Source organism: Aulonocara stuartgranti (genome assembly GCF_965226115.1).
Source record: "Aulonocara stuartgranti genome assembly, chromosome: 9".
Classification (NCBI taxonomy): Eukaryota; Metazoa; Chordata; class Actinopteri; order Cichliformes; family Cichlidae; genus Aulonocara; species Aulonocara stuartgranti.
This window is the reverse complement of record NC_138960.1, coordinates 2,970,402-2,993,527: the sequence shown is the minus strand read 5'-3', so window position 1 is coordinate 2,993,527 and position 23,126 is coordinate 2,970,402. Positions and strand designations below refer to the sequence as shown.

Sequence of the window (23,126 nt, the reverse complement as noted above, 5' to 3'; positions counted from 1 at the left end):
AGAAAAACATTCTTGTAACAGTGCACATTTAGTGCAATTAGAAAAGTGCAAAAAAAGTCTGTGGAACACCTGTAAACACAACATTTGTGCCTCAAAGGCCTTGACTGTAGCTGAAAGTTGAAGTAAAAAAAACCAACAAACTCATGAACTCAAGCTCAATGCTACATTATGTGGAAACAGACTACTTTTTCCATTTGTATTTTTTTTTGAGCTCTTGCTGCAGTTAGGAGTTGTTTGTCTTTCAGTACTGCAGAGTAAAACTCTGAGCAAGACATATCATAATTTAGACTGACAATGAGCTCACTTCTAATTAATTCAGTAGAACATTTGTTCCGCACATCAGTCCACTTATTCTTCATAAGAGAGAAAATCCTCTCCTCAAACCCAGTGGAAGATGGGATGCTGAGTACAAAGGATACAACAGCCTGCATATTGGGGAGGTCAGCTGCCTGAAGAGTTTCCATCCACTTCTCTGCTGTTCCCTTGGACTGCCACTTTTCCTTCTCCTGGTGTTCTTTGGTGAGGTGCTTCAGAAGGCTGGTTGCAGTGACACACTCTTCATAAAGCTCATCCATAGAGATGTTTAACCTGCCAATAGAGATGAGAAGTTGACCTAAATCCTAAGTGGTACATAGAACATTTACAGTGGTAAATAAATGGAAAAAATGTATTGTATATGTTTGTAACGTTGTATAGCATTTAAACAATACAATAAGTATAGTTTATTTATTATGTATTTATCCATCCTTATATTAAGTATATGAACTCCTTGAATTTGTAAAATAGTGTATAAAAGATTGCATGCGTGTGTATATACACTCCAAACAAAGTTAATGATTATGGTTTTATTTATATATGTTATCTATCAATTGTATTTGTTTATTTTTAACCATCAATACTATTAAAACATGGTTTATCATTTCACTGCTAAATGTTTTCTTCTTACCTGCCAGCCAGGTGAAGCCGTTCAATGATCTTCTCCATGTCATCAAAGGAAATCTTCCCAGATGCTAGAGAGAGGGGCTGCAGGTGGAAAAGCCAGTTTTCTTCTGAAAAGTCAAACCACTTCTGGACATAACTGATGGCAGTGTCTAGGAAGGCTGTAAACTCCTGCCTGGCACCATCAGCATCAGATGGCGAGAGACGCTGGAGCTTTTGTCTTGTTAGGTACCCGTAGAACCCATCATCTCTTCTCTGAATAAGTCTTGTCAGGAAACACTCCATGATGGAATAGAGGTCAACAGACGTGGTTACATTCTTCTCCAGTTTTTTCACCACTTCTTCAAACAGACACATGACATTATTACAGAAGAGGAGGTAGACTTCCACAATGTCTGCCTCTCCCTCAACTCCAGCAGCATCTTCTGTCAACTTCAGCAATTCCTTCAGGCGCCTTGGACATTCCTCACCAATGCTGATGAGATATGACTTCAGCGGGTCCCAGTTCTGCAGCAGGCGGGTGATTGCAGGGTTGAGTGACAGCCATCTTGTCACAACATGGCGCAGGATATCATGGAATTCAACGTCACAAAATTCACAGAACTCTTTCAGGGACTCTCTCCTTTTGGCAGAGGTGGAAAAGAAGCTGTATATCTTCAGGACAATATTTTCCACATCTACTGAGAGCTTGTCCAGGGTTTTTTTTCCACAGTGTTATTAACAATATGTGCATGGCAGTTGCCACGAAGGATCTCACTGTTGTGTTAACCATTCCTCGCCGTCAGTCCCCTGACCGTGGTCGGGAGACACGAGGGGAGATGCTTCCTCCAGGGCCGAAGTTTGTCCTCCTTCGGGGTTAACTCCCTTCACTTTTGTGGAGTAGTGAGGCAGACAGAAATCAGCCGAGGCACCGGAGAGTACTGAAGAGATGAGGCTTTAATAACAGTACTGCACACTTTGGAAACACACTGCATAGCCTGTAGCCCGTTAGAACGCTGCTCCCGGTCGCCCTCTACCCATGACACACTCTCTCACTCTCTTTTTCCTCTTTCGCTCCCCGCGTTTTTCTTCACGCGCATGCTCACACACACATTACATACACTCCTTACTGCACCCAGTCACACACAAGACAGCAATTCCTGCAACACTACCCCCACTCTGGATGGCAATTAAACAATAATTCCACTCCAGCATTGTAATGCATAAAACTGGTACACAATCCCCTTTACCACTTGGAGCCCACAGGAGATAAAAGTGTTAGCCATTACCGCTTATAAGGTGAGGTATAGTATCAACGAGTGCACTTCAGTGACAAAGAGGTTGGCTCAAGTAAGGTGTACATACATGTGCAAAATAAAGCATTTCAAGTGCTGTTAAGTAGAAAAGAAATTACACAATTGTAACTATTACATGGCGACCGGGAATAACCAACTTATCCTAGCATCTAGGAAGGCACAAATACAAATGGATAAGTGCATGTAGATAACCCCGTAGGTCCTTCAGATACCTTTTTAAAAAAAAATGTAAACACTGGAACAATGAAAAAAAATATATAACTCTTTTAAACCATTGTAGCTAACAGTATAGGAGGCTGAAACGATTTAAACTTGAACCGAATCTTCAGTCCTACTTGGAACTGTCCATGGTAGGTAAACCAAGTTAAGTGATCCACACTCCATACCGGTCTGGAGCTCTGCGCCGACGAGTTGGTCGCTGAAACTGCTGGCCCGGGTGGTCTGGCTCACCCACCACACCCCCACCATTCTCATGGTCTACATGGGAAGGGGAAGATGGGACAACCACAACCAGAGCGGGATCAGCTGCAACTGAGACAGAAGGCTGAGAGGAGCTGGGGCCATTGCCAGTTGCAGTAGAGAACAGACTGTGCAGACCCAGATCACGGTCTGCTGGGTCATCTTCTAAAGCTGGTGGTGGGACCTCTGTAGGGGACCACTGATGAGCCTGATCAAGGACCCAGGTATTGTCCAGTGGCTCGCGGCAGCGATAATGCTTTAGCTGGTCATGGTGGACAACTTTCACTTTAGACCTTGGGTTCTTCTGGATCCGATAAACTAGGTCATCCAATTGTCCCAGGACAAATAATGGTCCTTCATACGATGGGAGGAACTTTCTGACCTTGTTCTTGACGTGACGTGTTCCTTTGATGAGATACCACACAGGATCTCCAGTCTTATACTGTGTGTGGCAACAGTTCTTGTCATATTGCCTTTTTGCGCGCTTGACTGACTCACCCAGGGCTTCCCTGGCGATGAGGTGGGCCAGCTCCAGCCGCTCACGCATTTGCTGCACATACTCTGGAACTGAGGGTTGGTTGCCTGGATCAGGAGGTAGACCTGCGACAAGGTCCACTGGCTCACTCAGTTCTCGGCCAAACATCATGAAGTTCGGGGTGAAACCTGTAGCACTGTGTTTGGTCGCCCTGTAGGCCATAACAGCGTACGGGATCATCAGGTCCCAGTCCCAATGACAACGCTCTGCTGTGGAGGCCAGGATCTTCTGGAGAGTGGCATTGAAACGTTCAACCTGGCCATCTGACTGGGGTCGGAATGGCGTTGTATGAGTCTTATCTATGCCAAACAAACTGCACACCCCTTGGAACACATCAGATTCAAAATTGCGTCCCTGATCACTGTGTAGTGCTTGAGGTATCCCGTAGCGGCACACCCACTCAGACGCAACGACCTCGGCAACGGTTGCAGCCCGTTCATCTGGGATAGGAAAGGCTTCAGTCCACTTTGTAAAGTAGTCTTGTATCACAAGCACATATCGGTTTCTGCGCTCTGTCTCATTCAGTGGTCCCATAATGTCCAGCGCAACGCGCTCCATTGGGGCTCCTACCCGGACAGTTCCCATCGGAGCTTGCGGTGTCTTCTGGGGTCGGGCCCTGGATGCACAGCTGGTACAAGTACGGCACCAAAGAGCGACGTCTTCCCTCATGTGATACCAATAGAATCGGGTTCGTAGTCTGGCCACAGTCCTCTCGACACCAAAATGTCCACCCACTGGCCCTTCGTGCATCTGGCCCATCACTTCTGGTTGTAGCTTACGTGGCAGTACGATTTGGGGATAGAACTGGGTCTCGTCAAGGCAGTAGAAGCGACGGACCAGAACTCCATCTCTGAAGTAGAGCCGTTTCCATTGAGCCCAGTATGTCTTAGTTGCTGGGCTGCATGGTGAAACAATAGTCCATGGGGGGCGCTCACTGCTGGCCTCCATCCAGGCGCGTATGGGTGCAATGTCTGCATCAGCGTCCTGGGCTTGGCTCAGCTCCCCCATGGTCCAACCATGAAACAGAGAAGCAGTATCAAGGGTTTTAGCCACATATACTTTCTCAGTCAGCTTTACAGTGTGTGTATTAGTGGACATGTTCTGGTGTGATATGTCTGTTCTAGTGTGAATTGTCTGTTCTGAGATGTCTGTGTTGATAGAAGTGTTTTGACATAAAATGTCTGACTTTGTAAGAGCAGTTTGGTCTAAAGTCTTTGTTTCTGGTGTGGTGGTGTTATGACTTACCCCCACTAGACACACCGCTGTAGTAGCCGGTTGTCCCTCCACCCTCACCGGACTCAGCAACAGGGAGCTGGTGTCAGAGTCCAACTCGCATTGAACTGCCTGATGACTGGTCCCCCCGAGATGCTTGGGGGGGTCCTGCACTCTGCATGGACAAGACTGGCGACAGGGTCTTCTGGAGAGGCTATCAGCATTGGTGTGCACTCGACCTGGACGGTGGATGATCTCAAAGTTGTACTCGGCAAGCTTCTCGAGCCATCGAGCTAATTGTCCCTCTGGCTCTTTCATTTTTGTTAGCCACCGTAGACTGCTGTGGTCTGTGCGCACTTTGAAAGGCCGTCCAAGGAGATACTGGCGAAAGTGGGACGTGAAATCCACGACGGCTAGTAGTTCACGTCGTGTGGTGCAGTAGTTTTGTTCAGTTCTTGATAGCTTACGACTGCCATATGCCAGCACACGTTCCACGCCCTGTTGCATCTGTGACAGCACCGCGCCGATGCCAGTGTCGCTGGCATCAGTGTCTAGTGTCATTTCTCCATGGTCAAGTGGATAGCCAAGAACAGGGGCAGAGGTGAGTCGACACTTCAGCTTGTCGAAAGCTGCTTGGTGCTCAGCATGCCACTGAAAATGTGCATTCTTCTTGGTCAGGTTGTGCAGGGGTTCGGCTATAGAGGCAAAATCTTTCACAAACCGGCGGTAATATGAGGCCAGGCCGATGAAGCGTCTGACCTCCTGGATGGACGTAGGTGTGGGCCACATCTGAACCTTTTGAACTTTGCTGGGGTCGGTAGCCACACCATGCTCGGATACCACATGGCCAAGATAAGCAACTTCGCGGCGAAAGAGGCAGCATTTGGCAGGTTTCAGTTTCAAGTTAGCTTGTTGAAGTCTATAGAATACCTGGCCAAGCCGTTGCAGCATCCCCGACACGTCCTTAGCCAGCACGATGATGTCGTCCAAGTAGACCAGGCAGGTCTCCCACTGCATGCCAGCCAGGACGCGGTCCATCAGCCGCTGGAACGCTGCCGGGGCATTGCATAGTCCAAATGGCATGACGTTCCACTCAAAGAGGCCTGTCCTAGTGCAGAAAGCGGCGGCCCTGCGTGCTCTAGGCGTCAGCTCAACCTGCCAGTAGCCAGATGCGAGGTCTAATGTGCTGAACCATCTGGCAGTTGAGAGTGTGTCCAGCGTGTCCTGGATGCGGGGCAGCGGGTAGGCGTCTGTTATGGTGCGGTCGTTGAGAGCCCTGTAGTCAATGCAGAGACGGTATGTCCCATCTTTCTTACGCACCATAACGATGGGCGAGGCCCAGCTGCTGCAGCTGCGTTGGGCGAGACCGCTCTGTAGACTGTCGTAGATCTGCTGATCAGCATTTTGCTGCTTTTCCCCTGCCATTCTTCGTGGATTTTGTTTGACTGGGGCACCAGGACGGGTTATGATGTCATGCTGCACAAGGCTGGTTCGGCCCAGGTCAGCAGGCCCTGTAGAAAACACATGTCCATAAGTGCAAAGCAAGCGTTTCAGTTGGAGCTGTTCATAGTCATTGAGGTCTGTGGAGCTCTGGGCATAGAGCTCCTGCAGGTGCAGAGGAACCACAGGAGGGCTGGTCAGAGAGTCTGCAGCTGGGGAGACCATGGAGGGTTCCACGGCCTCAGCTGGCTGGAGGAGCCCGGCAATGGATCCCGCCTTAATTGTTACTGCTTTATTGCCAAGGTTAAAAAGGCGAAGTGGGACAGCTTTAGAAGGCTGTGCGTTGACTAGGACTCTGGCGATAAGTACTTTGTGCTTCTCAACAAAACCTTTGGTGGGACTAAGCATCATGTCACCTCGAGCTGCTGCACCAGGATGCACGTTGCCTTTCACCATATATTCTTGCCCCGGTTCCACCACCACAGTTCTAGCTATTCTCACTGCGTGTGACTTTGTACTGGCTTCGGTTTGGTAGTAGAGCACCTCTTCACCGAAAAGGATGATGCGGCGTTTGCCAAAATCAAGACGTGCTTCAGCTTGAGTGAGGAAGGGATGCCCAAGCAGCACCTCATTTCCTGCTATATCTGCCACCAAGAAATCAACATCCACCTGTCGATTGTTGATATTGACAGGTATCTGGGCTTCACCTAGCACCGGCACATCCCCAGGTCCCACACCAAGCAAGGTCTCAACAACTGAGGGCTGTAGTGGTGGTCTCACGTCTGGGTGGATGGAGTTGTAGTAGGGCAGCGGCAGCACGCTCCTCCGGGCTCCACTGTCCAAAACAGCACATACCTCCACTTCGTAGAGGCGCATGGGGATACTCATTTCTTGGCTTTGGCACTTAAGGTGGAGCACAGTGGGTTTTGGGCTGTCCCAAGGGCTACTGTTCAATGTTAAGGCCTTGGTGGTTTTGTGAGGAGAAGGGCACTGCTTTTGGACATGGCCCCAACCTTGACAGTTATGGCAGCGAACCCCACTCCTTTTAAAATTTCTGTGATTGTTCGGTGTTGTCGAGGGTGTGTGTGGGACAAAACGATTCGGTGAGGGGCTAGCTGCAGGTGCATGCTCAGCAACAGTCTCATCTCTGTCTTTTTCTCTGACGACGGCAGCTCGGGGCCGGCGTTCAGCTGCGTTACGGGCTCCTTGCTGCATGGCACTGGTTACATAAGATGCAGCCCTTTTAGTGGTTTCGTGTCGGTGGGCTATTTCGTATGCGCAGGCAAGTGTGGCTGGGTGCCTCTCTAGCAACTTCTGTACTATTTCTGCATCACCCAGCCCATTGGTGAAAACTTCAACAGCTATAGAGTCTTGTTCAATCTCTGCTCTATTACCATATGCAACAGCCACTTTCCCATAAATGTCATCTCTGAAAACATGCAGGGCCTCACCAGGTTTACGCACTCGCTGCCTCAGTTCTACAGCAACAGCAGCTGCATGGTCAGAAGAAGGGCCATATGCAGTTTCCAGTTCGTCCACCAGGCGGCGGTAATCCCATTTGGATGAGCGGGGATTTCTGTGGATAATGGCCCCTGCTGCTCCAACTAGGCAGAATTTAAGCTGAGTTGTCATTGTTTTTTCTGACCAATAGTTGGCTTCAGCGCAGCTCTCAAACCTGTGCAGAAATGCCTTCCACGGTGTGGTGCCGTCATATTGGCCCGGACGTAGGGTGGGGACTCTCTCTCTAGTGTCACCGTCCTCTTCACTGTCAGATAGGGGCTGACGGGGCACACAGCGGGTCTTGCCTGGTTTCGAGCGGGGTTTATGCTGTGCAGTGATTTCCCCATAGCTAATGGCTTCATTAAGGCTACTGGAAGGCATACATTGCATGGGTGTATTTAACATTGCGTTAAACTGAGCCGGTGTGCTGTGTACAAAACTGTCCATGTGAGCGGAGGAAAATGGGTTTGAGTCTGGATAGTGGATTTTCATTTGGGGAGTAGGAGCTGGATAATAGTTCATGCTGCTGCCTGTGTTTCTCTCACGGCCGTAGCTGCGGCATTCAGCATCAACGAAGGGATTAGTGCGGGAAAACTGCGGCCGGGCAGGACCATCGGGCGGCGCGAATACACACTCTCCATTAGCGTGTGTGTTAGCACAACTTTCGGCACACAGGAATGGGTTCATATGTTCACATTTAGTCACAGCTCTGTCTCTGTTAGCTTCCCTAATGCTCGCGGCACCCTCGGAGACACTGGTCAGCGATATGAACGGGTTGGAGTAATTGGTCTCAAGTCCGTACTTTTCACGAGAATGGCGAGCAGCGGCCATCGCGAGTTAGCTTAGCTGCGGGCTAATACACTTGTAATTACAGTCACTCGGCTTTATCGTTAGCCGCTTTAGCCTGTCGGTTTTTCTCTGTGCTCACCACTTCTTTAACAACGTGAGAGGGTCCCTTCGTGGTCGCCAGTGTTAACCATTCCTCGCCGTCAGTCCCCTGACCGTGGTCGGGAGACACGAGGGGAGATGCTTCCTCCAGGGCCGAAGTTTGTCCTCCTTCGGGGTTAACTCCCTTCACTTTTGTGGAGTAGTGAGGCAGACAGAAATCAGCCGAGGCACCGGAGAGTACTGAAGAGATGAGGCTTTAATAACAGTACTGCACACTTTGGAAACACACTGCATAGCCTGTAGCCCGTTAGAACGCTGCTCCCGGTCGCCCTCTACCCATGACACACTCTCTCACTCTCTTTTTCCTCTTTCGCTCCCCGCGTTTTTCTTCACGCGCATGCTCACACACACATTACATACACTCCTTACTGCACCCAGTCACACACAAGACAGCAATTCCTGCAACAGTTGGTATTCTGCCCTCACTAGGGTGTAAAGCTGGTTTCTAGCTTGGCAGATAGCTAACAGGTCCACAATAAACATCCAGGAGTCAGCGGATACGTTTTAGATGTTTACTGTTGAAGCACTGTAAAACTGGTACAGAAACAAAAATAAAATATTACATTTCTGCTGTAATTGCATTTTCTTTACAACATCAAACATTAAGCCATGCACTACAATGTATATAACACATAAACACAAACTTATCCAAACCCTTTCACTGGTTATCAGGCTCACGCATTTAGCGATTAGCTTAATGCTAACATTACATGGGAAATCCCATAGACTGGCTAACGTGTTAGCATCGCGGCCGTTTTTCTTCACAAAAGAAAGTTTTCCACACAAACCTCTAAACTGCTACACAAAACTATCGCGGGAAAGCTTACAAAACAGATAGCAACTACTTACAGGCATGTGCTCTCTCAGGCTCAGCAAGAAAAAGTGAACAAAAAGTGGAATAGACGACAGTTTGTCTAAAGGACTGTTTTTCACTGGTGAGGTACTACGGCAAGTCTGCTGGTACAAAAAACACACACCCAAATGATCATGCCTGCCACAGTTGGTCTCTTTCAATTTTGTGAAGACTGAGTTGTGGATGCCATAATTTACATTTGCATTGTCAGCACTGAATGCAGAAACCTGATCTAAGGATAGCCCCACGTTTTCAAGAGAGCTTTGTATTATTTTTACTATTCCCTCTGCAGACTCATCTGGATTTTCAACAAAATCCAATATCTTGTTGACAACTCCAGCCTCTGGTGTAAAAAACTGCAAGGCCAAGGGAAACATCTTCCGATTTCCCTTGTTTGAAGCATCAGTGTGAAGAGAGAATGGGAGTGGAGTTGCACCACTTTTCAATTTTTTGATCACCTCTTCTATTGCCTTTGGAGACAGGACATCTGTGACAACTGCTTCAGCTTTCGTCCTCCCACAGGACATCTTTTTGGCAATACTGGAGTCATTCAGCATTCGTACAGTCAGTTTGAGTGCACAGTCACCCGAGTTATAACTTAAACCGTGCTTTACAGTGTGGTAGACATGGGTCACCTCTGCAGCAGTCACCTATAAAATATATATATATATATATATATATATATATATATATATATATATATATATATATATATATATATATATATATATATATATATATATATATATATATATATATATATATATATATATATATATATATTTTTTTTTGTTTTATATATATATATATATATATATATATATATATATATAAAAAAACCACCCAGTACGCCCCTGCGGGCGGTTTATCCTTCAAGCTCGGGTCCTCTACCAGAGGCCTGGGAGCTTGAGGGTCCTGCGCAGTATCTTAGCTGTTCCCAGGACTGCGCTCTTCTGGACAGAGATCTCCGATGTTATTCCCGGGATCTGCTGGAGCCACTCGCCTAGCTTGGGAGTCACCGCACCTAGTGCTCCGATTACCACCGTTACCTTCACCCTCCACATCCTCTCGAGCTCTTCTCTGAGCCCTTGGTATTTCTCCAGCTTCTCGTGTTCCTTCTTCCTGATATTGCTGTCATTCGGAACCGCTACATCGATCACTACGGCCGTCTTCTTCTGTTTGTCTACCACCACTATGTCCGGTTGGTTAGCCACCACCATTTTGTCCGTCTGTATCTGGAAGTCCGACAGGATCTTAGCTCGGTCATTCTCCACCACCCTTGGGGGCATCTCCCATTTTGACCTCGGGACTTCCAGGTTATACTCGGCACAGATGTTCCTGTACACTATGCCGGCCACTTGGTTGTGGCGTTCCATGTATGCCTTGCCTGCTAGCATCTTGCACCCTGCTGTTATGTGCTGGATTGTCTCTGGGGCATCTTTACACAGCCTGCACCTGGGGTCTTGCCTGGTGTGATAGACCCCAGCCTCTATGGATCTTGTGCTCAGAGCTTGTTCTTGTGCTGCCATGATTAGTGCCTCTGTGCTGTCTTTCAGCACAGAGACCGGGACCGGTCCGTGGGCCTATTAGGGACTGCTCCTGTACAGGAGACACTGGACTAGATTGATTGACAATGGTCTACAGCAATCAGAACGCACAACACGATGTACTGTAAAAATAATAATAAATCAGCGAAACAGCAAGTGTCACTTTTGGCCACGAACAATTTAGAGGATGGTGAATTTTTTTTGAACAAACCCAGAGTGTTTAAAAAAAAAACAAAAAAAAAAAAAAAAAACACACCCCACTTAGAACCATTTTATAGTAACAAAAACGCAATTTAGTTTTCGCTGTCAAAGTCGATTTAACCGAAGTTACGTGTTTCTGGTTACTGTGGAGGTCATGTGTTTCCGGTTACTGTGGAGCTCCACAGTGGCTGCAGCCAGGTGCTCTTGTGCCAGTGGAGACCTTCCAGGGATGGATTCGCCATTCCAGGGCGTTTTTCCCGCGGTGCCTAGCAAGGGACAATATAGCCTGTGATGTGGCCCAATGCAGCTCGGCGACATGATGCCGCACAGTGACTGTGTGTAATACTGTAAAAAGACCGTGTAGACAATAAAAAAAAAAAAAAGACTTCACACCCTGATCATGTTTCCGAGAGTACTGTTGTGTGCGATAGATTCTCTTTTTGCATTGAGTTGTGTTACAGTAGTGTACGTACATGCAGGATGTTTTTATAGATTTATAGTCTTCATGTGAAACTCACAAATCTAAATGCCTAATCCTCTGCAGGGTTCTATGACGATCCGTTACTGTACAGTTTATAAAAATATGCATTGGCAGTTATGAACCAAAGAACCTTCTCACAAATTGAGCATTGTGTTTTCAGTTGTTTTGCTGTAGTGTGTAATGCTGTGTATAGTGTTTACAGTTTTGACAGCTTCGAGCTGCTCTCTTGGTGTGGGAGTTTGAGTTTTGCAGTGGGAAGGTGTGGTTGTGTTTATGTAGCTTTAGAGAAGGGTGTTGTGTTTGGACATTGGGGGACCTGGTGGTAACGTTTGTGACATGTGTTTTAGCATTTGAAAAAAAACTAATATCACCAACCATTCCCATTTTATTACAGTGTATCCATATAAATGGCCCACCCTGTACAGTGGAGTAGGTGGATAGGTGCACTGAAAAAAAAAAATGCAATAGGGTGGTTGTTGAATTTGCATAGAATTACTTCATATATCCAGCATGACTAATTTAAATTTCACATCTAAACATATTTGTCTTTTAATTTTCACATATTCTTTAAGAATATTCATTCTTTTAGAACAAATCATGTTGAAAAGAAACAAGTTAGTTTTGTTTTATCCTCAAGCTCCGTCCCCTGGAAAGAAAAAAATCGGCTGCACTGTCTGCCATTTTTGTCTCTTGCTTTGGAAAATCTACTACCATCTGGAGTTTTACACTTGAAGGTAAATAAGATTTTAAAGCTAACACACCAGTGAGAAAGAGTGTAGATCCTTTATATATGTGGACTTTTACTGGGGTGTTGTTATTTTACAGGTATGTGGGCTGTTTATCGAAAACCATGAAAGGCCAATGTTAGGCTCCAGTTACCTAATGGTAACCGAAATTATGCGATAAGCAAATTAGTAATTAACATATATAATGTGAGTTAATATTGTTTCTATATTCTTTCAGTCTAAATTAACAGACTATTACAAACTTGCATCGGTGTCTGTAGTAAGTGGTGGTACCTGCAGTGTCTTAACCATTAAACAAGCTAATGTAGGGCCGGGATATGACTAGTTTGTTGAAACATGTCTGCTGCCAATGTGACTGCTCACACGGTAACATTGCCAGCACATAGCCACAGCCGCTATAAACATGCTGAAAGGTCAATCTAGCTTCTGTAGTCAGCAGCTGGAAGACTCAACACAGACCCAAGATTCAGTGTAACGGTTATCTAAATGTTGTGTGTCCTGTTTGTAAGCCCAGAAAAAGAAATTAAATAAAATGACGACCTTGAGCTTCAAGCTAATGTAAGCGTAATGCTATAGCATAAAGCGACTAATGCAATGATGAGGTTGTTAAATTAGTAAAAATACAGTAAATATATCCAACATGAATCATTTATATTTTTGGTCTAAACATAAGTCTCACGCCTTTCACTTGTTTTAGAAGGATGTTCAGTCTTTTAAAACCAGTCATATCAAAATAACAGAAAATAGTTGTGTTTTCTGTTGAAATTCCACCCCCCCCCCCCGGGTGTGCTCTACGAGGGAAAATTCACTGTGGCGGTCCGCCATTTTTTGTCGTTGCTTCGTTTACGTTTGGTGCTGAGCTTTACTTTGTTGAGGTAAACTGAAAACTACATGTTTGAGAAGAAACGAAGAAAACATCCATTAGATGGGGAAGTTTTTCTCATGAATTGCTGTTGAGCAACATAATGGAAAAAAACAAGTCATTCCTTAAGTTAACTAACGATAATGCTAGCTTAAGCTGCGAGACAATATTATGTGCATTAGCTTTTTTTTCAGTGTGTGCCCAGTCACATTCGCTTGTTTTTTCTCAGTGAATACAGACTAACAAACTTGTGTCCATTTAGTTAACTGGTTGTACCTAAAATGTTTTAGTTAAACAGTTAAATAAGCTAGTTTGCCATGGGGTGTGCTCTGTGTGTGTGTGTTGGGGGGGGGGGGGGGGGGGGTGTCTTCACTAAAGTCGGTTTATTTAGGGCATGACACCTATGCAGTACTCATTAGGAGAGGAACTGCATGACGTGGGGCTTTATTTCATGTTCTGGGGCAGTGAATGTAATGTACTGATAACATGTTAAAGACACACAAAAACCCAACAAATTATTTTAACTGATTTATAGAGAGACTGAGAGGAGGGCTTAAAGAGATAAAAATAATGACAATATAAACATGTTAAATTAATTTTTTCTGTATCGATATATGGTGCTTATCCCTGCTGAAGGGCAGATTGGTGTTGCTTCAGAACAATTCTCTAGCGCTGTTACGTAGAGGTGTTACAGTTAAGGTTTTAATAACATTATTTTATTTACTAGTGAAGATTTGCATATGTTATCTCTCATTCTGTAAGGTAAATTTTCTGGAAAGGTCAAATTAAATAATTTAACTAAGTATTAATGAAGGACCTTGATGTATTTATGACTATAATAGATGTAGTTTCTGGGTCATTTTGCAGAACTGCAAAATGGCCAGAAGGAGGCAACTGCTGTGGTTGCAAACAGGCTTTGGGTGGTATGGAAGTAAGGGCAACTATGGAACTGCTCAGCAACATGGGACCCATAGCTAATAAATAGTAATATGACAAAAAATAACAACTTTGTGTGGATGTAACCTTGTGAGATTTGAGATTTTGACAGCATTTTTATGTGACAACTTCTCTTTTTAGATAAATGCAGAGTTTAAGCGCATTACCACCATGCCACTGCAGTCCAGATTACTCTCGCAGATAGATGTGCTATCTGACAAACTAATAAAAGGTCTTCAAAAGGCGAGGAGGACAAATAGGAAGAAGACTTCAGAACATTCTGGAGCCCACGGCCCAGGTAAGAAAAAAATTAATTTGTGTATACACTTTAGGGAAAATAATAATTTAAACAAAATGCTGCTTGTCACTCTATGCCAGGAGTATGTTGAAAATCACCTGGGATTTTCACAATTTACCATGGGTGCGGTTTTTTTTGTTGTTTTTTTTAACCTGCATTAGAGCTATGTGTGGAGTTCATAGTTGAACACCTCTCTATGCTCTGACAGTATTCTGCTTCTTTGCATGGAGATTTCACTTCATGCATTACCTTTTTAAGCATTCTGAGGACTCAAGTCACATGCTGTAATGAATCCATTTTTGTTCACCTAATGTTTTAATGTTAACATTTTTTGGAATAGTGACACAGACCCTCAGAGGTCCTTAGGGACATTTATTGTTTTTTGCATTTTTAATTTTAAACCATTTTCACTGTGTTGAGTGGAATATAGCCAAATTTGTCAAAGAATTTTCTTTTTAATTATATTTTATAATTGTGGTGTAAATTCATTGAATTAGCCTAAAATGGCTAAGCTACAGAAATGCATCCACCTTAGTCCCTTTGGACAAAAATGTCCCCATTGAAAACCATTATAAACGCTATTTTTTACCCCTAATTTATATTAACATTAACAAATGCAATTCTGGACTTAAGGGTTTTTCTGGGTAGTGGGGGGCTTAAATTTATAATTTTTTTATTTGACCAGTAGGTGGCGCCATTTTTTCACATTTAAAGCGTGCATCACTTTTCACCCTTTTTGCAATGGCTTATGCGTCACTTTTAATGCTGGATAATTGCAGGTGTGCTTTTTTAAAAAAAAATAAAATAAAGGTCTTTTTGCCTAGAAAAAGAAAAAAACTAATGTCTGTGTCTTTTTCTAACTTTATAAAGAGTATTTCTATGTCTGAAGTCAGAAGTCTTTTCTCTCTGAAGTCCACACTTCAATATAAACAAATCAGACTTTTTCTTTTCTTCAAGCTCCGGTTGTTTACACAGGTGCACTCCAGCAGAGGCTATAAGAATAAACTTTAGCGGGGGTGGGTAGGCATTTTAGCGATGGCAGGCCGTTACAACACGCAAGAAGTTATCGACATCCTAATGCACTCTGATAGCGAGGATCTCCCCTCGCCACCGGCCGACTCCTCATCACCCGCCACCCTTTCCGGGGATGACACGGATAATACCTCCGTGCACACGGATCAGCTGGAGTCCTCCTCTTCCTCTTCCTCTGACAGCGAAGAGGAGACGCACGACGAAGCAGGATGGACCACGAAAAACGGGAAGCTTGTTTGGTCCCCCACGAATGAAGAGACGCTGCGCTACTTGCCAGCAGCCACGGGGCTAATTCCCGGACCTACACACTACGCCGTCGCCCGGATAAGTGACCCGATCTCGAGCTTTATGTTGTTTTTGACAGACGAGATCGTGCAGCATATTGTTGTTATGACTAACCAACACGGCAGACGGACACTGGACGCCTGGCGGGATTTGGATGCGGACGAAATCCGGGCTTATGTGGGGCTCATCGTTTTGGCCGGAGTTTACCGGTCAAAACATGAATCTACCGTCAGCCTGTGGAGCGAAAAATCGGGACGCAGCATTTTCCGGGCAACGATGTCACACAAACGGTTTCGTCAGATCTCCAGGGCAATGAGATTTGACGACAAGCTCTCCCGACCAAGACGCCAAGATGACAGGTTGGCTGCATTCCGCCAGGTATGGGACCTCTGGACTTCACGCCTGAGCATGCTGTTCAACCCCGACCGCAACCTCACTGTAGACGAGCAGCTGGTCCCCTTCAAAGGCAGGTGCCGCTTTAGGCAGTACATGCCGAAAAAACCAGCCAAATATGGCATCAAAATTTGGGCAGCATGTGATGCGAAAACTTCATACGCCTGGCGGCTACAGGTGTATACGGGGAAAGCAGCTGGCTGTCCACCCGAAGTCAACCAGGGGATGAGAGTTGTGCTGCAAATGACCGAGGGGCTCCAGGGTCACGTTATCACTTGTGATAATTTTTTTCACCTCGTATGCACTGGCGGAGGAACTGCTGAAAAGGAAACTGGCACTTGTGGGCACGATTCGCCAGAATAAGCCCGAGATTCCACCTGCTTTGCGCCAGGCAAGAGGAAGGGAGATTTATTCATCCACCTTTGCCTTTTCAAAGAAGCACACGCTGGTCTCGTACATTCCACGACGGGGCAAGAATGTGCTCCTGCTCAGCACGAAGCATCGCAGTCCGGACGTCACCGACGAAGAGAAAAGCAAGCCCGTGATCATTGAGGATTATAACCGATGTAAAGGAGGTGTAGACAACCTGGATAAGGTGGGTGTCATTACGCATCAGTTGCGCACAGTTTAATTCTTGCTATTATTATTATTATTATTATTATTATTATTATTATTATTATTATATTCTTGTGTAAAATATACATAGGTTGTTGGCACGTACACATGCAGGAGGAGGACAAATCGCTGGCCAATGGCCCTGTTCCACAACATGGTAGACGTGTCACTGTATAACGCCTATGTGCTGTGGATATCAGTGGATCCATCTTGGGAGCAGCAGAAATCCCACAGGAGGAGGCTTTACATTGAAGAGGTGGGCGAAAGTTTGGTCAAGCCACATATGATCAAAAGAGGGCGCCTTCCCCGCACACCAGCCGCTGCAGAAATGGTTACAGCTGAGCGGGCTGCTGCCGCAGGCCCGTCTGTATCGACAGAAAGCAGCAGGGATAGGAAGCAGTGCGAGTTTTGCTGTGACAGAAGACGAAGAATTGGGAACACCTGCTACAAATGTGGGAGGTTTATCTGCAGAGACCACAGCCAGTTTATCTGCGGCCTCTGCTCCAGCTGAGCAGGACTTTTTCACCCAGCCACACACCCCTCTCTCTCCCTCGTTCTCTCATACATTTCCCCATTCCCAACAACAGGTTCTGGTTCATCTTTGGAAAATAAATGGTTATCTGTTTCAAACTGATCTTGTATTTTTATTTACATCACGTTTATTTTATTTTAGAAGGCAACAAGGTAAAACGTATTTATGGGCAAGAGTGAAAAACATGATATATGATCACATTATATTTACTGTGGTCCTGCAAAAAAAAAAAAAAAAAAAAAAAAAAAAAAAAAAAAAATGGCAGGTCAAAATGAATGTTGGTGCCAATCTTTTGTCCATCTAAAGGCCTAATTATAATAACAATCAAATATTACTTCAAATGTTATTTTTGGAAAATATTGAGTTTTTGTTTTTTGGGGCTAAAAAAAAAAAAACAGTGCGCTCATGAAGTAAAACTGGGATTTAAAGGGTTAAAACAACGAAAATATAATTAAAACTTTACATGAATATTTCAGGGAGAAGTAGTTTTAAAAGACTGACCAATTTAAAGTGGAAAAAAATATTAATACATAATATTTTTATTGCACTTTTTGGGGAATGGACATTTATGTCCATTAGGGACCAAGGTGGATGCATTTTTTAAGGATCTCCAAGGGATAAAATAAGATTTGGTATAATGTTCTTTAACCAGTGTTCTGTTTAATTAAATTTTGGAATTCTGCATTTTCTAGGCCACAGATGAAGCCATTATCCAACGATTTAATAAGGAAACAACCATGGGAATTTACATCATAAAGTCATAAGCCAGCACTGGTAAAGTTGCAGTACATAGTGAAACTTATTTTTCTGGCACTTTTCAACTTGGGGCCTTTATTACTGCAGTTTTCACTTTTCAAGCCATGGCTCTTTAAAAAAAAAAAAAAAAAAAAAAAAAAAAATTCAAACTTTGAATGTCCATTTTTCCTCAATGGAAATGGTGCCTTGCACCAATTTCACCAGTTTGCAATTTTTTTCCCAAGGTGCACCACTACAAACAGATTGCATCGTCTAGTATTAGAGATTGTGATGTTTAATGATAGAAGCAAGCCAATACACAGCAAATTCAAAAGTGTTAAATGTTTTGGTGTTAATAGTCTTCTTGCAAAAGTAGAGTTAATTTTACTCTAAGCAGAGTCACATTCTTTTAATGTAACTCTGAGGTGTAAAATGATAGTAGTTAAAATCGAGTGTTAAAAATGAGTGTTTCTCTGTCAAATCTGGAGGTGTTACAATGGAAACATTAACTCTTGACCTCTTAACTCTGAACTCCTAGAGGGGTTATGACACCAACAGAGTAAATTCACAGACTCCGCCCCCAGCACGGCTCCAATCGAAGCTGAAGTGAAGCCGTTTCAGAACATTTTGCTCTACATATTTGAGTTGTTTGCCATGCTTGGTAAGTCATTTTTTCAAAGATTGTTTCAATTGTTATTAGCTTTTACTTCTGTGGCTCTTTGGAGTTGAGACAAAGCTGTGTGAAAGGCATTAGCCATGTTGCTCGCTGATAGCATAACATTCTGTTTTAGCTAGCTGAAAGGTATTGTTTGCGCGGACAAATACCACAGCCTTGAAAAAAGCTTGCATGTGAATTTTCAGTCAAACTTTTGGTCAAATACACCTAAAACAATGTCTAGAATGTGAAATGTTAGTATAATGGTGCTACTTGAAGCCTGAAAATGATCGCCCATAAAAAATAAAATAAAAAAAACACGAGCAAACAGCAGTAGCAGACGTCCTGACTGGATTCTACGGTAGCATTTAGATCCCTCCACACGGTTTAGGTAAAAATGAGAAAGGTTGAGGTTTTACATTTAGTTCAGTATTACCTGTTGCCTGTGTCCTTGTCTTTTGGGAAAATACTTTACACAAGTAATGGCTCAAAGAGGATTCCTTTTTTTTTTTTTTTTTACTGTGCTGCAATTGTTTACTGGATTATTTGTGCCATTAATTACTGTCAACTAATTTTTATTCGATCTCCACACAGGATATGCTTGTGAAGATGGAATATGGGGGAGAGCAGAAGTGCGTTGAAGTTCCACAAAGGGATGAATGAAGGACATGCATATTGTATTGAAGAAATAAGTGATGAGAATGCTGTTATTTGCATTTACCATGTCAGACCTTTTGATAAACAAAATTCTAATGAAAGTGAGAACATGTATACTGTTACATCTTTCAGAAAATGTTTTGAAATTGTGGTGCACAGTTCAGAATAAATGTTTTTCAAAAACCATTGCATCTTTTTAGTAAATGTTTATTTCCAAAAGAAATTTCTAGAAGTTCAGAACAGTAAAATTCCCGCTTTTTAGAATGAATTAGAAGATAACTCTTACGTAGTTAAACTAAAATACTCTTTGAGAGTTTATATATAAACTCTTAACACCAAGTGTTAAATTATCAACTCCAGACAGATTTGGTGTTTAACACTAAATCAGAGTTAACGTACTAACTCTCCAAAAAGAGTTAAATTAACACTCTCTGGTATAGACACTTTAATAGTGTTGAAATCAAATCCGACAGTGTTAATTTGGACATGCTGGATTTGCTGTGTACTAATCAGTTTAGGTCTCTTGGTTTTGTGCCTGTGGGTTATAATGTTATTTTAAGTCTCTTCTTTGTGTCATTTTAATAATTACACCCCTGTTGCCATATTACCTCATGGCTCTTACATTTAAAAAACTTTTTTTTTTTTTTTTTTTTTTTACACACATAAGCGCGATGTCATAAGGCCCCACAATGTTGAATTCAGGTTCCAGCAGATAACTTTGAGGAATGTTGTGGAATGTTTTTCAAGAGATGCATTGTACAAATATGACTCATGTATATTTTGGAAGCCTGAATTGAAAGTCCATTGTTACAACTGTGTAGTATTTTCAAAAATACAGGTCATTGTTCAAAAATGTTTTGCTTATTTCTTTGATTGAAGAGAAAGTGTACAGTACATACAGTAAGATCAGCCTTAATTTAGTTTTATTTATTGAACACTCAATTATATATTAGATTATATATTAGAAAGTTGTTATAAAATAAAATAAGCTTACCATAAAATAATCTTGTCAATATAACACATAGTAGTCCAATACAATTAACACAAAAAGTTCATGTCTGATAAACAAGTGGTTTCTATAAATATTTGACCGGAATGAAAAACATAACATAACAAAGTCATGTTCGTGTTACCAGAAAAATGTGTGCAGGGATAACGAAAAAAAAAAAAAAACTAAGGTTAACCAAACATAACTTAATTTCATGCAACAGATTACAATAATTTTTTTATGTTTATCCCACTGATTATTTTTTTCAGTGTGTAGGTGAGGGAAATGGACCAAAATTGTGAGTGAGCTCCTGGAGTTCAAACTCCACAATCGCCATCCTGAGGGGTCAACCAGCAGAGAAAGATTTACAATCAAGAGAAGAGCTGAGAGCTTCAGGATAAATGGTGAGTACAAAGGATAATGTCATGTACGTAACAAGGTGAGCAAAAAGGGTTAATGTTAACCACAGTCATTTCTATTAACATGAGGCTGTTGTAATGAGTGACGATCAGTAACTGTAGTACCTGTTGTTTTGTACAGAGCTCTGGTTAGGAGGAAATGTCCAGCCATTGGTAAATGGACATGCTCAATGGTCACCCATCCTAAACAACAGGACATTACATCCTGTTGTGTCTTTGTATGCAGGGTAGGTAAAATGCTCATGGTGTTTGTACCTGAATGAACAGATTCTAATGAATAGAAAATGGTCAGCTTGCAGAACAAATTCTATCGGGGACAACGAGACGCTACCCTGTTGATGAGGAGGGGGTTGCCAGGCTCAGACTGGACATAGCTCTCCGTGTTCCAACACTCAGGTATACTCGAGAAATGGCCTTTGGGTCTCCATTTAATATATTTGTGTATATCCTCATTGTGGCATAGATTTTCAGATGAGCTTTCCCAGCTATGCTGTGCCTGTGGTGAGAGAAGTTCTGGTGCAGAAACCGATGACTGACTAAGATAACCAAATCAAAGTGGTAGCAGAAAAATTATAGTTCAGGTAATCTGCATGCCTTTGCTTCGCTCAACAGCCTGACTTTAGATGAATGACTGTGACAATCTCATTTTTCTTGCAGATTGAATGCACCTTCTGCAGAAAGTGGTACCACACACACTGTGCGTGGACTTCCCCTGTACAGAAGGAGACTACAAATGTTGTGCATGCTAAACAAACAGAAAAAATGATCCCTGCTGTCTCAGGGCTGTGTGTGTTGCGACAGAGGAAAGTAATTAATGTTAGCACTTTAAACATTGTTGAGCTGGATATGGCCGTGTTGTTTGTGTTGAGCTTATTCCTTGGTCATTTGGTGACAACAGGATACAGAGTCAGAGGGCTCTGTGTGAACCTGTGATGGCACAAGTGCTGACAATAAATTGTGCATTTTTATTTTACTGTGAGGGAGAAACAGGAAGTTGGTACATGCAAGAATGAAATGTCCCCAGTAACTAGAATAGAATAGCTCTTTAGTCACTGTGCTGGGTGTGATGACCCAGTGTTTGTGTCTTTGGTTTAATATTCTTTGAATGTTTTCATTTAAGCTCTTATTGATCGTAGTTCTCCCTCCCTCGGTGTTTCATCTTAGCCTTTGTGTCGTCCGTCTCTGTGTTTTCTGTGTCGGTCCATGTCGGCTTGTCTCCTGTGTCTCCCCGTCACTGTTAGTTACTCTTGTCTCTGTCTCCCTGTCTGCAGCGTGTCCTTGTCCGTGCCTTTCACTTTGATAGTCTTGTGTGCTTCTTCCACACCTCATTATGTGCGATTGCTCCCAGCTGTGCTACATTTGTGGCCTGCTGGAGGTTAATGGCTGTGTCCAAAGGCCTTCCATTAGGCCTCATGTCCTAATTTCCTCTCTCCCTGTGGACACTCCAGGGCCAGTGGGTGACCAAAATGAAAGGGAATCGGACACTGATGAGGAAGAGGGTCGGCCACCCACAGCAGGGAGGAAGAGAAGGGATCGGGACGACGAGCTGCTCAATCTCAAAGAGGATATGCAGCATCAAAGGGAGGCCGAGGAGAGCCGGGAGCGGATGGACTGACTCCTCCCCCATTGTGGGACGTTTAGTCTGTAAATGAGAGATGCTTTCCTTCGAATCTTTTCGTTGCATTGTGATATTTGTATTGTAAGTTAAGAGTCTTGTGGTCTCAATAAATTGATTGAAACGAACAGTAATTATCACTGAACCCATTTTATTAACATGTATGAACACAATGCTAACTCTGGGTGAATGGAAAATGAGATTCAGTACATATCAGTAACAATAAAATAAGAATATTTCTAATGCACCAACAACATTTGAAGACAGAATAAAATATTTGCAGCCATTTCTGTCATGAAGCGGCTGTGGCAGGCAGGAAGTGCCCCATTCGGAAAAGATATATATAAATCTTATAAAGTTTGTATCCGTCTTGTGTGAAACTTGTATGCAAAGCATACAAGAGTGAAAACAGATATAAGATCCCTTGAAAAATTACATAAATGAAACTTGTATGTTTTGGATACTTCCTAAAACAATATATGAAAGTGGCCACTTCCATGAGTAAATCATAAGCCTTATATGATTCACTGTATTTAGTAGGCCACATCTGATGCAAATCTTCTATAAGTTTTTTCTATTTGTTTTTCATATGGTTCAGGACACTCAGTAAACTCAAAGAGGCTGCTTTACTGCAGTTACAGGACAAAGCTCCATAAACAATGAACTTGCAAAAACAAACCAAAACTTGAAACTAAACTTTAAGAATTCTGGGACCGAGGAGCAGAGAAGGGAAACAGACAGCACGAGGGGACAACACGACACTGACAGAGAGAAACACAGCGCTCAAAAACACTGAGGGATAACGAGGGGATGGGACACAGGAGGAGAGCACAGCTGGCACTGATCACACATGACAAGACTAAGGGGAGACAAGGCCAGAGACACAGACCTGACACAAGGGACCGCCAAAGTAAAATGACAAACATAAACATGACAAAAAAGAAAAAT

The 23,126-nt window shown here is 43.4% G+C and overlaps 1 protein-coding gene and 1 long non-coding RNA gene across 3 annotated transcripts; both read left to right on the top strand.

The window, feature by feature from the left end:
* The first annotated feature begins 15,076 nt into the window (after window positions 1-15,076).
* Window positions 15,077-17,162, top strand: LOC309714536 (piggyBac transposable element-derived protein 4-like). The gene is made up of 2 exons (XM_082547083.1): window positions 15,077-16,557; window positions 16,669-17,162. Exon 1 carries the CDS (start codon window positions 15,288-15,290, stop codon window positions 16,323-16,325), a length of 1,038 nt encoding a protein of 345 aa, XP_082403209.1. The 5' UTR covers window positions 15,077-15,287; the 3' UTR covers window positions 16,326-16,557; window positions 16,669-17,162.
* Window positions 17,163-19,835: 2,673 nt separating this feature from the next.
* LOC309714834 lies at window positions 19,836-22,256 on the top strand. Of its 2 annotated transcripts, none has more exons than XR_014279047.1 (3): window positions 19,836-20,548; window positions 20,685-20,790; window positions 20,856-22,256. It is a non-coding gene; the product is annotated as an uncharacterized lncRNA (long non-coding RNA). The 2 variants fall into 2 exon arrangements; XR_014279048.1 differs by having other exon boundaries at window positions 20,685-21,144; window positions 21,221-22,256.
* The last annotated feature ends 870 nt before the right edge of the window (window positions 22,257-23,126 follow it).

Bases quoted from the DNA above. Each gene is read 5' to 3' on its own strand.
- LOC309714536 (XM_082547083.1), top strand. From the start codon at position 15,288: ATGGCAGGCCGTTACAACACGCAAGAAGTTATCGACATCCTAATGCAC.